General features: G+C 46.3%; 1 protein-coding gene across 2 annotated transcripts in view; it reads right to left on the reverse strand.

Moving 5' to 3' along the window:
* si:ch73-40i7.2 (FYN-binding protein 1) overlaps nt 1-15,440 on the reverse strand; it is a 28,519-nt gene that overhangs the window by 10,051 nt on the left and 3,028 nt on the right. For both annotated transcript variants that reach the window (XM_055940706.1, XM_055940705.1), the window contains exons 3-6: nt 816-912; nt 544-653; nt 269-306; nt 114-151 (exon numbers count right to left, since the gene is read on the reverse strand). In XM_055940706.1, the coding sequence (XP_055796681.1) occupies nt 114-151; nt 269-306; nt 544-653; nt 816-912 (283 nt within the window). The remainder of the gene's footprint in view (nt 1-113; nt 152-268; nt 307-543; nt 654-815; nt 913-15,440) is intronic.

Below are 15,440 nucleotides of genomic sequence, written 5' to 3' on the forward strand. Positions count from 1 at the left end.
AAGTATGCTATGCCAGCCATTGAGTTGTCTACTTGTAAGACAAGCATAAACCCAAGATACCACGTACTGTATGTAGGCAGGGGATCAAAGTTGTATTTCAATACTATACTTACTTATCAATCATATCATAGACCTCACTTTCATCGCTCCCCTGCAGCCAGGAATAAGAACATAGATGTCATGAAAAGCATGTGTATCAAGAACAGTATTTCAGAAATAAGTCAAAAGCAGTGTTCTGCATTGATGGTCTGTGTTCCTATTCTTTCACCTTATCTATTTGTGAAGAACTATTTTCATTCCAGGAGTCTGTAGGTGAAATAGCAGAAAATATAATTCATGACATGCATGAACAAGCGATGAATATGTAAAATACATACATTATGGGATGATGGATTGAGAAACTATATGTGTATATAATTCAACCTTTCACATAAATCATACATTTACGATTTAAGAGTCATCATGATTCAGCCCTAAATTCACAATAGCTAGTGAATCTCTTGCATGTGTTCATGGAAATATAGTAGTTATTTTCAGACATACCACTTTTGTCCCAGCTCCCTGGGTGTTTTGGGTTTGGAGGTGGGGGAGGTGGTTTTACATCTAGGCCTAGGCCTATGTCATCATATACCCCCTGGTCATCCTCGGAATGTCTAACGAGACAACAGGAATCAGAGGGAAAAAATACTTACGTGAAAAATGTGGCTTTTTTGTTCCTGTAAATCCAGTTTCCAACAGAGTAATCACAAATTGTGTTCATACTATCACTCAATATTTAACACTCAACACTTGACATTTCAAGTGAGCACACTCACACAGGGGTACACTGCCGTGGTAGGCTGCTGGGCTTGGTTGGGAGTCTTGAGGGGCCAGACAGACTGACCATCCCTGGAAGAGACTTACTGCTGCCACCTGAGGAAAAGAAACAACCTGCACTGTAGGTCTACAGTAGGTCTTCACCACCTAATTCAACATTAACATATATATTGAAGGGCAATGCTCTGCACCAGCAGCAGCAGTCTGAGAATTTATTTTGATCATTCATTTCTTACAGAAGATACTGTTCCACATGTATACAGTAGGTCATTCAAAAATACTTTTTAGAGAGAGACGTTTTGAGGTTTTAACTGGTAACTAGATAAGGCACACTGCATATTATACAGGTTGCAAGTGAACAGATACCTTTCTTGTGTCATTATGGTGCTTACAGTAAGTCCATACACGTATTCAAATAGAATAGACACTGGCTGGAATGCGGTTTTAACCAACCATCATCCAGGATTAAATCCACCCATTGTATAAATGTATTCAAAACAGTCAGTTTTCCATTTTATACTTGTACGGAAGGGGGGCTTTTCAAAGGAAATTAAGGCCTAGATTAAGGTCAGACCCACACTAGCCGACACCCGCATAACGGTTGTTTTGGCGGTGTCAGAGGTGGAACTGCATTAGAGCTGTCAAATCCACAAGCAGCTCCCAGCATTATACCTAAAGCGGAAATTGCCATTGGCTGCACGAAGTCGCATTAAGAGAAATCCCATGCAGCCTTGTTTACAAGTTCGAACAGTGGAATATGATTTGTAATTACTCCTCGATTAGGCTGATAGAAATCCTTATTTAGTTTAAAGATTTTCAATTTGGGTGTCATTTTTTCTATATAACCTACACTTTCTAGTTCTAATGCGATTGGGACGGGTGTGGCTTTGTGACACGCTCCACACGAGCAGAGGCTGTGATTCGACAGCTCTAAAGCAGTTACACCTAGCCTGGCTGACGCAACCCAGGTGACTCACAGCGCAGGGAGAGCTGTGACCACATTAGTCTGGAAAGGAGGCTGTTTGCTAATGCAATAATCGCTCAGAAATTGTGCGACGGGTTTAATTGGTTCTCTCAAATATGCTTTTTCCCTGGGGGTTTGAAGTGTGTGTGGCTGTGCATGTGGGTTTGATTGAGATAGACACATAGGAAACCCAACACAGCCCCTTTCCTTATCGACGCGTTGTGCCAACAACATCATAGAGTCATACCAGACTCTGGTCGAGAGTTCGAGAGTTAGAGTGCGTTCAGAAAGTATTCACACCCCTTTACTTTTTCCCACTTTTTGTTGCGTTACAAAGTGGGATTAAAATGGATTTAATTGTAATTTTTTGTCAACGATCCACACAAAATACTATGTAATGTCAAAGTGGAAGAAAAATTCAAACATTTAAAGAAAATTTTTATGGAAAATAAAACACTAATATACAGTATCTTTATTAGATAAGTATTCAACCCCCTGAGTCAATACATGTTAGAATCACCTGTGGCAGCGATTACAGGTGTGAGTGTTTCTGGGTAAGTCTCTAGGAGTTTTTGCACACCTGGATTGTACAATATTCACCCATTATTATTTAAAAAAATCTTCAAGCTGTCAAGTAAGTTGTTGATCCTTGTTAGAAAGTATTTTTGAAGTCTTGCCATAGATTTTCAAACCGATTTAAGTCAAAACTGTAACTAAGCCACTCCGGAACATTCAATGTCATCTTGGTAAGCAACTCCAGAGTAGATTTGGCCTTGTGTTTTAGGTTATTGTCCTGCTGAAAGGTGAATTTGTCTTCCAGTGTCTGTTGGATTTTGCCTGTGCTTAGCTCTATTCCATTTATTTTTATCCAAAAAGTATTTTTCTTTAAAAAAAGGCCTTGCAGATGAAAAGCATACCCATAACATGATGCAGCCAACACCATGCTTGAAAATATGAAGCGTGGTACTCACTGTTGTGTTGTGTTTGATTGTCCCCAAACATATTGCTTTGTATTCAGGACAAAATGTAATTTCTTTGCTACATTTTTTGCAGCATTATTTAAGCACCTTGCTGCAAACAGGATGCATGTTTTGGAATATTTTTATTCTGTTACAGGCTTCCTTCCTTTCACTCTATCATTTAGGTTAGTATTGTGGAGTAACAAAACTAACTTGCCTGTATCTTTGTTGTGACTGGGTGTATTGATACACCACCCAAAGCCTAAATAATAACTTCACCATGCTCAAAGGGATATTCAAAGGGATATTTTTTATTACACATCTACCAATTGGTTCCTCTTTGTGAGGCATTGAAAAACCTCCCGGATCTTTGTGCTTGAATCTGTGCTTGAAATTCACTACTCGATGAGGTAGTCATTCAAAAATCATGTTAACCACTATTATTGAACACAGTCCATGCAATTTACAATGTGATTTGTTAAGCACATTTTTACTCCTGAACTTATTTAGGCTTGTCATAACAATGGGGTTGAACACTTATTGACTTAAGACATTTTAGCTTTTCATTTTTTATTACACTGAACAAAAATATAAAAGCAACATACAACAATTTCAGAGATTTTACTGAGTTACAGTTTATATAAGGAAATCAGTCAATTGAAATAAATTAATTAGGCCGTAATCTATGGATTTCACTTGACTGGGAATACAGATATGCAACTGTTGGTCACAGACACCTTAGGGGTGTGGATCAGAAAACCAGTTAGTATCTGGTGTGACCACCATTTGCCTCATGCAGTGCGATACATCTCCTTCACATAGAATTGGTCAGGCTGTTGATTGTGGCCTGTGGAATGTGGTACCACTCCTCTTCAATATTGGATATTGGCAGGAACTGGAACACACTGTTGTGCAAGTCGATCCAGAGCATCCCAAACATGCTCAATGGGTGACATGTCTAGTGAGTAGGCAGGCCATGGAAGAACTTGGACATTTTAAGCTACGAGTAATTGTCAAATCAAATCAAATTTTATTGGTCACATACACATGGTTAGCAGATGTTATTGCGAGTGTAGTGAAATGCTTGTAAATTGTGTACAGGTATTTGTGACATGGGGCTGTGCATTATCATGCTGAAACATGAGACGATGGCGCAGATGAATGGCACGACAATGGACCTCAGGATCTCTTCACGGTATCTCTGTGCATTCAAATTGCAATTGATAAAATGCAATTGCGTTTGTTGTCCGTAGCACCCGTCAGCAATTGCTAATAACTCATCTGCAACCGCTGATGAAGTGAAAATCTGAGGCCTGCACCCATCTCTAACCTGCAATTATAGAAAAAATGCTCTATAGGCTACAGTCAAAGACAGCAGAACTGTCACGTTCCTGACCTGTTTTCTGTTAGTTTTGTATGTGTTAGTTGGTCAGGACGTGAGTTTGGGTGGGCAGTCTATGTTTTCTGTTTCTATGTTTGTTTAAGGGTTGCCTGGTATGGCTCTCAATTAGAGGCAGGTGTTTGGCGTTTCCTCTAATTGAGAGTCATATTAAGGTAGGTTGTTTCACATTGTTTATTGTGGGTGGTTGTCTCCTGTGTCTGTGTATGTCGTTGCGCCACATGGGACTGTTTCGGTTTTGTTTGTTTGTTCGTTTTATGTAGGCAGTTTTCGTGTTCATGCGTTCTTCGTGTTTCATGTGAGTTCATCGTTCAGGTCTGTCTACATCGTTTATTTGTTTTGTAACTTTAAGTGTTCGTTCGTGTTTTCTGTTTCGTTTATTAAACATTATGTCTAAGTATCACGCTGCGTCTTGGTTCAATCCATGCTCCTCCTCTTCGGATGAAGAGGAAGAGGAGAACCGTTACAGAACCACCCACCATTCCAGAACCAAGCAGCGGGACCACAAACTGTGGTCCACTAAACAGGAATCCTGGACATGGGATGAAGTATTGGAGGGAAAAGGAGACTGGGCTCACATTGGGGAATATCGCCGCACTCGTGAGGAGATGGAGGCAGCGAGAGCCCAGGATCGGTGGTATGAGGAGGCAGCATTGAGACGTGGCTGGAAGCCGGAGAATCAAGCTCAAAACGGGAGATATGAAGGTACGCGGCTAGCAAGGAAGCCCGAGAAGAAACCCCAAAAATTTCTTGGGGGGGGGCTAAGAGGTAGTGGGCCAAGGGCAGGTAGGAGACCTGCGCCCACTTCCCAGGCTAACCGTGGAGAGCGGGAGTACGGGCAGACGCCGTGTTACGCAGTAGAGCGCACGGTGTCTCCTGTACGTGTGCATAGCCCGGTGCGGGTTATTCCACCTCCCAGCACTGGTAAGGCTAGATTGAGCATTGAGCCAAGTGCCATGAAGCCGGCTCTACATATCTGGCCACCAGTACGTCTCCTTGGGCCGGCTTACATGGCACCAGCCTTACGCATGGTGTCCCCGGTTCGCCTACATAGCCCGGTGCAGGTTATTCCACCTCCCCGCACTGGTCTGGCGACGGGGACCATTCAGCCAGGTAAGGATGGGCAGGCTTAGTGTTCAAGGGAGCCAATACGCCTGCACGGTCCGGTATTTCCGGCGCTACCTCCCCGCCCCAGCCCAGTACCACCAGTGCCTACACCACGCACTAAGCCACCTGTGCGTCTCCAGAGCCCTGTACACACTGTTCCTGCTCCCCGCACTCGCCCTGATGTGCGTGCCCTCAGCCCGGTACCTCCAGTTCCGGTACCACGCACCAGGCCTATAGTGCGCATTGAGAGTCCAGTGTACCTTGTTGTTGTTCCCCGCACTAGCCTGAAGGTGCGTGTCCTTAGCCCGGTGCCTCCAGTTTCGGCACCACGCACTAGATCTACAGTGCGTCTCATCCGGCCAGAGCCATCCGTCTCCCCAGTGCCGTCTGAGCCCTCCGTCTGCCCAGTGCCGTCTGAGCCATCCGTCTGCCCAGTGCCGTCTGAGCCATCCGTCTGCCCAGTGCCGTCTGAGCCATCCGTCTGTCCAGAGCCATTAGAGCCGCCCGTCTGTCCCGAGCCGTCAGAGCCGTTAGTCAGTCAGGAGCCGCTAGAGCCATTCGTCAGTCAGGATCTGCCAGAGCCGCCAACCAGACAGGATCTGCCAGAGCCGCCAACCAGACAGGATCTGCCAGAGCCGCCAACCAGACAGGATCTGCCAGAGCCGCCAACCAGACAGGATCTGCCAGAGCCGCCAACCAGACAGGATCTGCCAGAGCCGCCAACCAGACAGGATCTGCCAGAGCCGCCAACCAGACAGGATCTGCCAGAGCGGTCAACCAGACAGGATCTGCCAGAGCCGCCAACCAGACAGGATCTGCCAGAGCCGTCAGCCAGCCATGAGCGTCCAGAGCCGTCAGCCAGCCATGAGCGTCCAGAGCCGTCAGCCAGCCATGAGCGTCCAGAGCCGTCAGCCAGCCATGAGCGTCCAGAGCCGTCAGCCAGTCATGAGCTGCCCCTCAGCCCAGAGCGGCTATTTATCCAGAACTGCCCCTCAGTCCAGAGCTGTCTCTCTGTCCGGTGCTGCCCTTCAGTCCGGAGTTGCCCCTCTATCCTGAGCTACCTCTCTATCTTTACCTACCTCTCTGTCTTGAGCTATCTCTCTGTATTGAGCTACCTTATCCTGGTGCTGCCCCTTATTTTGAAGTTACCTATTAAGTTAAGTAGGTGTAATAGGAGGGTGGTCATTTTAAGGGGGCGTAAGCTGGGATTGACTATGGTGGGGTGGGGACCTCGCCCAGAGCCTGAGCCACCACCGTGGTCAGACGCCCACCCAGACCCTCCCCTAGACTTTTGGTGGTGCGTTCGGAGTACGCACCTTGAGGGGGGGGGTTATGTCACGTTCCTGACCTGTTTTCTGTTAGTTTTGTATGTGTTAGTTGGTCAGGACGTGAGTTTGGGTGGGCAGTCTATGTTTTCTGTTTCTATGTTTGTTTAAGGGTTGCCTGGTATGGCTCTCAATTAGAGGCAGGTGTTTGGCGTTTCCTCTAATTGAGAGTCATATTAAGGTAGGTTGTTTCACATTGTTTATTGTGGGTGGTTGTCTCCTGTGTCTGTGTATGTCGTTGCGCCACATGGGACTGTTTCGGTTTTGTTTGTTTGTTCGTTTTATGTAGGCAGTTTTCGTGTTCATGCGTTCTTCGTGTTTCATGTGAGTTCATCGTTCAGGTCTGTCTACATCGTTTATTTGTTTTGTAACTTTAAGTGTTCGTTCGTGTTTTCTGTTTCGTTTATTAAACATTATGTCTAAGTATCACGCTGCGTCTTGGTTCAATCCATGTTCCTCCTCTTCGGATGAAGAGGAAGAGGAGAACCGTTGTCACAATCGTCAAAGGGACTGAGTGAGGACCAACATGCAGCGCGTGGAAAGTACATTTTCTTTATTAACGAAAGAAGACGAAAACGAAACAAACACTATACAAACTACAAAAACAACAAAACAGACGACCGTGAAGCTATACAAATAGAAGTGCTGACACTAAACACTCTGACATAGACACAGCTAGACACATTCACTCAACACAAACCCATACACTACACCCAACACTCCCTTTACCATATAACCACCCAAAACCGACAAAACACAAACATTCCCCATGTCACACCCTGAACTAACTAAAATAATAAAGTAAACAAAGAATACTAAGGCCAGGGCGTGACATAACCCCCCCTTAAGGTGCAAACTCCGGGCGCACCAGCACAAAGTCTAGGGGAGGGTCTGGGTGGACTTCCTTCCACGGCGGCGGCTCCGGCACTGGTCGTGGTCCCCACCCCACCACAGTCACTACCCGCCTCCGTAGCCTCCTCCAAATGGCCAAACTCCACCTTAACCCCACTGGATTACGGGGCAGCACCGGACTAAGTGGCAGCACCGGACTAAGGGGCAGCACCGGACTAAGGGGCCGCACCGGACTAAGGGGCCGCACCGGACTAAGGGGCCGCACCGGACTAAGGGGCCGCACCGGACTAAGGGGCAGCACCGGACTAAGGGGCAGCACCGGACTAAGGGGCAGCACCGGGATAAGGGGCAGCACCGGGATAAGAGACAGCACCGGGATAAGGGGCAGCACCAGGATAAGGGGCAGCACCAGGATAAGGTGCAGCTCCGGACTGAGGGACGGATCCTGGCTGGATGACGGCTCTGGCGGATCCTGGCTGGACGGCTCTGGCGGATCCTGTCTGGACGGCTCATGGTTGGCTGACGGATCTGGCTGCTCATGGCTGACTGACGGATCTGGCTGCTCATGGCTGACTGACGGATCTGTCTGCTCATGGCTGACTGACGGATCTGGCTGCTCATGGCTGACTGACGGATCTGGCTGCTCATGGCTGACTGACGGATCTGGCTGCTCATGGCTGACTGACGGATCTGGCTGCTCATGGCTGACTGACGGATCTGGCTGCTCATGGCTGGCTGACGGATCTGGCTGCTCATGGCTGGCTGACGGATCTGGCTGCTCATGGCTGGCTGACGGATCTGGCTGCTCATGGCTGGCTGACGGATCTGGCTGCTCATGGCTGGCTGACGGATCTGGCTGCTCATGGCTGGCTGATGGATCTGGCTGCTCATGGCTGGCTGACGGATCTGGCTTCTCATGGCTGGCTGACGGATCTGGCTGCTCATGGCTGGCTGACGGATATGGCTGCACATGGCTGGCTGGCGGATCTGGCTGCACATGGCTGGCTGGCGGCTCTGGCAGATCCTGTCTGGTTGGCGGCTCTGGCAGATCCTGTCTGGTTGGCGGCTCTGGCATATCCTGTCTGGTTGGCGGCTCTGGCAGATCCTGTCTGGTTGGCGGCTCTGGCGGATCCTGTCTGGTTGGCGGCTCTGGCAGATCCTGTCTGGTTGGCGGCTCTGGCAGATCCTGTCTGGTTGGCGGCTCTGGCAGATCCTGACTGACGAATGGCTCTAGCGGCTCCTGACTGACGAACGGCTCTGACGGCTCGGGACAGACGGGCGGCTCTAACGGCTCGGGGCAGACGGATGGCTCAGATGGCGCTGGGTAGACGGATGGCTCAGATGGCGCTGGGTAGACGGATGGCTCAGATGGCGCTGGGTAGACGGATGGCTCAGATGGCGCTGGGCAGACGGATGGCTCAGATGGCGCTGGGCAGACGGATGGCTCAGATGGCGCTTGGCAGACAGGCAGTTCAGGCACCGCTGTACAGACGGCAGACTCTGGCCGGCTGAGGCGCACTGTAGGCCTGGTGCGTGGTGCCGGAACTGGTGTTACCGGGCTGGGGACACGCATCTCAGGGCTAGTGCGGGGAGAAGGAACAGGGCATACTGGACCCTGGGGACGCACATTAGGCCTAGTGCGTGGTGCCGGAACTGGTGGTACCGGGCTGGGGAAACGCATCTCAGGGCTAGTGCGGGGAGCAGCAACAGGATGCACAGGACTCTGGAGACGCACAGGAGGCTTGGTGCGTGGTGCCGGAATTGGTGGTACCGGGCTGGAGACACGCACCATAGGACGAGTGCGTGGAGGAGGAACAGGGCTCTGGAGACACACTGGAAGCCTGGTGCGTGGTGTAGGCACTGGTGGAACTGGACTGGGGTGGGGAGGTGGCGCCGGAAATACCGGACCGTGCAGGCGTACTGGTTCCCTTGAGCACCGAGCCTGCCCAACCTTACCTGGTTGAATGCTCCCCGTCGCCCTACCCGTGCGGGGAGGAGGAATACGGGGCCACCATGCATAAGGCTGGTGCCATGTATGCCGGCCCGAGGAGACGCACTGGAGACCAGACGCGTTGAGCCGGCTTCATGACACCTGGCTCAATGCCCAATCTAGCCCTACCAGTGCGGGGAGGTAGGATAACCCGCACAGGACTATGAACACGTACAGGAGACACCATGCGCTCTACTGCGTAACACGGTGTTCGCCCGTACACCCGCTCTCCACGGTTAGCCTGGGAAGTGGGCGTAGGTCTCCTACCTGCCCTCGGCCCACTACTTCTAAGCCCCCCCCCAATAATTTTTTTGGGCTGACTCACAGGCTTCCTACCTGTCGTCGTGCTGCCTCCATTCGCAGGTATCCCTCCTCACACTGCGCCAGAGAATCCCAGGCTGGCTCCGGCACTCGCCCTGGGTTGATCGCCCACCTGTCGATCTCCTCCCATGTAGTGTAGTCCAGATTATGCTCCCATTTCCATTCCTCCTTGCGCTGTTCCTGTTGCCGCTTTTCGCGCTGCTTGATCCCGCATTGGTGGGGAATTCTGTCATGATCGTCAAAGGGACTGAGTGAGGACCAACATGCAGCGCGTGGAAAGTACATCTTCTTTATTAACGAAAGAAGACGAAAACGAAACAAACACTATACAAACTACAAAAACAACAAAACAGACGACCGTGAAGCTATACAAACAGAAGTGCTGACACTAAACACTCTGACATAGACACAGCTAGACACATTCACTCAACACAAACCCATACACTACACCCAACACCCCCTTTACCATATAACCACCCAAAACCGACAAAACACAAACATTCCCCATGTCACACCGTGACCTAACTAAAATAATAAAGAAAACAAAGAATACTAAGGCCAGGGCGTGACAACCGTTACAAGAACAATTTTTTGACAGGGGGTGCAGGATTTGTTTTTGCCTGATTTAAATATGTTTCTGCTTATAATTCCTGACATTTTGGTAAGCTATTTGTTAGTCAACTTGTCTATAATTAGACACAGTTTGCTTCTTTTTTTTGTCATTTTATTATATGACAGAGACCAATAAGGACAAATTGTCAGGGGTAGTCGTCTAAGGAGAACGCTGTGACATCACAATGGGACTAGGTGGCGTTATGCTGATGCTGGAGGGGTGTGATGTTCTATCGAGCGGAACAAACATGATTGTTATGAATCCTTTTTTGTTTTGCTATATACTGTATGCAACAAGATTTGAGTTGCAAAATAATTGTATTATTGTTAGGATTAACTCAATATTAACTAACTTAAATCTAAACTGTACAGTTAGATGTTTACGTCTCTCCATCATACTTATGACAGTGTCATGACGTTGCCCTCTTTGGGTACAGCGAGTACCATCCCCCTCTCTCTGTCTCCTACAACTAGGCTGCTGTGGTCAGAGAGGTCGTAAATTCCTGGAGGAGATTATCTCCTCATGGCCACAGTATAGAGACAGAGTGAAGTTTCATAGAGAACAAGGGAATTTCTTCCACCTCACAGAACTTGAGGTCCGAACAACATTTATGTTCCGGAGAAGGTATAAAAGATCGGTGAAGAATCCAGCTACAAACTGGTCCGTTTGGTACAAGTTTGTAAAACTCATGAGAGACGGTGCGGTGCATTCGGAATTGAATGAATGTCACTCGGAACTATCCATTCTAACCACAACAGAGAGAGAGACAGAGAGAGAGGACGGAAACTCTCCAACAGAAACTAACTTTTCAGCAGAGATCCCGACGACACACTGAGCGTAAATATATATATTGATTGCAATTGTTCCCGAATGAGTGAGCGTTCATGTGCAAAGGATTAGCATTTCAATTGTCATAATTATCAACCGTGTGTTGTCTTAACTCAGTCGACCCCCACTTCCCTTTTGTACAACAAGCCGCCATGGCGGTTTATCCCACTAGGGAAACTCCGTTATCATTTCCTTGTAACTATCAACTGTTTGTTTATGCATTTCTGTGAAGTACTTAGTTAGTAAATAAAGGATTTAAGACAATTTATGTATGGATGACTCATAGTGAAGACTGGGTTCGTGCAGATAACCAACAATTTACGATGTTTGGAATGAGACTAACGTGAGGTAAAGTAAATAATTCATTATTTCGAAGACTAATTGATCAGATATAAAATATCTGAAAAGTTATATTAGGAAAATTCTAACTTTGTAATCTGAATATTTTCCTTGGTGCCCCGACTTCCTAGTTAATTACAGTTACATGATTAATCAGTTCAATCACGTCATTTAATAATAGTAAAGACACGACAACCGTTACATCAATCTTTCCACTAGTTCCCTGGAGAACCTCTATGCTCGTCATCGTGTGTGTCCCCAAATGGCATTCTATTACCTAAGAAGGTGTGCACTATATAGGGAAAAGGGTGTAATTTATGACATAACAATTGAGTGCATTTGATTTAGGCTTAATTTTGGCACACTACAATGATACACTCCAATCATAGTGTTTCACTTGATTTAGAACTTGTCCCATTTGGAATATAGAATGAATGTTACACTCAGTCCATACTTCGTGAGCCAAATTCCATGCACCCATTGAACTGAAGTTACATTGGCTTTATCCAAAATGGCAACCAATTCCCTATATTGTGCACTAGTCAAAAGCAGTGATATGGTGCCCTTTCCAACGCAGACATTGACTGACCGAGGGCTCCGAAGTGGCGCAGCGGTCTAAGGCACTGCATCTCAGTGCTAGAGGCATCACTACAAACCCTGGTTTGATTCCAGGCTGTATCACAACCGGCAGTGATTGGGAGTCCCGTAGGGTGGCGCACAATTGGCCCAGCATCGTCCGGTTCAGGGTTTGGCCGGGGTGGGCCGTCATTGTAAATAAGAATTTGTTCTTAACTGACTTGCCTAGTTAAATAAGAAACATATATATGTCGTCCTAGAAGACTAAATAAACCCTTGCTCAACAGAATAATGTCATAGATCGATAGAATGAATGCTTCAATATAGTTGACATGGTAACGTTTTCTGTCATCTTTCACGGAGCAAAGACGTTTAGGGACTGGGGAGAAAATACAATAAGCAAAAAAAAAAAAAAACGGAAAGATTTCCTGTGCAAAATGTCTAAATGATATCGGTTTGACTGGTTGTAGGGGGAAAAAAGCAAAAAGAAGTGAAAATAACCCATCTGATAAGATTTCAGTTAATCTTCAATGCATATTTTATGTGGTTAAAATACTATCAGCTTTTAAGATGCTTTTATGATGAAGACAGCACCTCTACAGATGGTGTCTAATTAAGCATAGCATTCTCTCAAGATGCAGAAATAAATAAATCATATTTCTCAGTTTCAATTTAACCAATCTAAACAGTAGGCTACAGTTCCCTTGACATGCCATAGGCCAATTAAATAGTTCACAAATGTTGAAGTCTCGTCTTGTGACTGTCGAATTTGTATAGTGCCTCACAATCATCACACATAACATAACAGGTGCTCTGCCGAAAATCTCCTCCCTGACAGAATTCTCACCCCCCTCCGCGTTCTTCATTGTTGCGACTTGCTTGCTAGTTGAGATTTCTGCTCTTCACTCCGTTGTCAGTTTAGCCTACATTTCACTGACCTTAGTAGCAGAAAGCATTTTTGTCTGCAGTTTTCAGTTTGGATATTTGTTTCAAGTGTATGTGGCGGTTCTAACTTGTATGGCGCCCTGGGCGAACCCCACCTTCAGCGTCCGCGCCCGCCCCCGCCCACACCTAGGGGCACCCGGGGCCGCCCCCGGCAAGATGCTGCCCTCTTCGGCTGCCCATGTCGCCCGTACCTAAATCCGCTGCTGAATTTTGTATTCGTCTATAAATAAATCTCTTTGCCAAAATTCGTCATCTCTCTCAGGTCTTATTCGACTAGTATTTTAGAAAGTGTAAGGATAATAATTCAGCCATAATTGTTTTGAAATGTTTATTGCTTGCCAACATTTTACTCCCCCTCTATGTTTAATTTAACACACATACATTAATTCTTAATTTCGGTTGCCTATCCTAACGTGAAGTTTGTTCTGTAGAAAGTATTTGACTCTGATGTGTGTTACAGAAAGTATTTAACTCTAGCCACAAAATTAAGGAAATTAGAGTGGGGGGGGGGGGGGGGGGGGGTTCTGGCAGGGGTGAGATTTTCGGCACAACACCGGCACTGCTATCATCCTCTTTTGCCACTTCACAAAATATTTTCCAAACATTACTTCTCTGGCCCTCCCTACTCTTTATTTTCAACTCTCCTTTCGCAGCTTTTGTCTTATTGCATTACACTTCAACAATGTCCTTTTTTTACCTCCCTTAACTTTTTCTGCCCGTTCCCAAAAACATTATTTGTCGATTGGCTGAGTAGGCTATTTGGCGAGTGTACCGTTAAGCCCTAAAGTTTAGATTTACACCATGCACAAACCAGACGTGTGCCTGCGTACTCGTGCGCCATTGTGCTCAAATTGATTTTGTCACCCTACACCAAAGATCAGGACACACTGGTTGAAATATCAAAACAAACTCTTAACCAATTATATTAATTTGGGGACAGCTTGAAAGCATTAAACGTTTAAGGCATTTTAGCTAGCTTGCAGTTGCTAGCTAATTTGTCCTATTTAGATAACTAGCTTGCTCTTGCTAGCTAATTTGTCCTAGGATATACACATTGAGTTGTTATTTTACCTGAAATGCACAAGGTCCTCTACTCCGACAATTAATCCACACATAAAACGGTCAACCGAATCTTTGGATTTTATATGGCGATTGGCAACTAACTTTCATAATAAGGCGTATTACCATAACTGACATCAGTTCATCTTTCAACCACCCACGTGGGTATATGCTTCTAAAAAAATCAGCAAGGACAACAACCACCCGAGCCACTGCCTGTTCACCCCGCTATCATCCAGAAGCCGAGGTCAGTACAGGTGCATCAAAGCAGGGACCGAGAGACTGAAAAACAGCTTCTATCTCAAGGCCATCAGACTGTTAAACAGCCACCACTAACATTTAGTAGCCGCTGGCAACATACTGACTCAACTCCAGCCACTTTAATAATGGGAATTGATGGAAATTTATGTAAAAATGTATCACTAGCCACTTTAAACAATGCCACTTAATATAATGTTTACATACCCTACATTACTCATTTCATATGTATATGTATATACTGTACTCTATATCATCTACTGCATCTTGCCATCTTTATGTAATACATGTATCACTAGCCACTTTAAACTATGCCACTTTATGTTTATGTACCCTACATTACTCATCTCAGATGTATATACTGTACTCTATACCATCTACTGCATCTTGCCTATGCTGTTCTGTACCATCACTCATTCATATATCTTTATGTACATATTCTTTATCCCTTTACACTTGTATGTATAAGGTAGTAGTTGTGGAATTGTTAGGTTAGATTACTCGTTGGTTATTACTGCATTGTCGGAACTAGAAGCACAAGCATTTTGCTGCACTCGCATTAACATCTGCTAACCATGTGTATGTGACAAATAACATTTGATTTGATTTGATTTAAAAGCCAATGAGGAGATTGGAGAGACAGGACTTGCAGCGCATCCCGTGCCACAAATAGAATCAACTTCTATTTTAGCGCCTGGTAATGCAGTCACTCGTTGGCGCGACGCGACCCGTGTGGTCAGCATGTTATACACTAATACCCTAAAATAATGAACGACAAACCTCAATGTAGCCTATATAAATTGCACAATAATTATACATTTGTTGATTTTTTTAAAGGTATTGTTTCTCTTTATTCAACCAGCCCGCCACCCACCCCTTCAGCCAATATTAAATGACCCCTAAACCCATCCGCCCCGTGGATATAACCGTGGAGACTGCGGGTTATGAGTCAACCCGTCCATCGCTACTGCCCATACCATAACCCCACCTCCACCATTCTTTTTACAATGTTGAAATCAGCAAACCGCTCGCCCACAAGAGCACATACAATTGAAACAGGGATTCATCGTGAAGAGCACACTTCTCCAG

The sequence above is a fragment of the Salvelinus fontinalis genome, chromosome 12 (assembly GCF_029448725.1).
Source record: "Salvelinus fontinalis isolate EN_2023a chromosome 12, ASM2944872v1, whole genome shotgun sequence".
Classification (NCBI taxonomy): Eukaryota; Metazoa; Chordata; class Actinopteri; order Salmoniformes; family Salmonidae; genus Salvelinus; species Salvelinus fontinalis.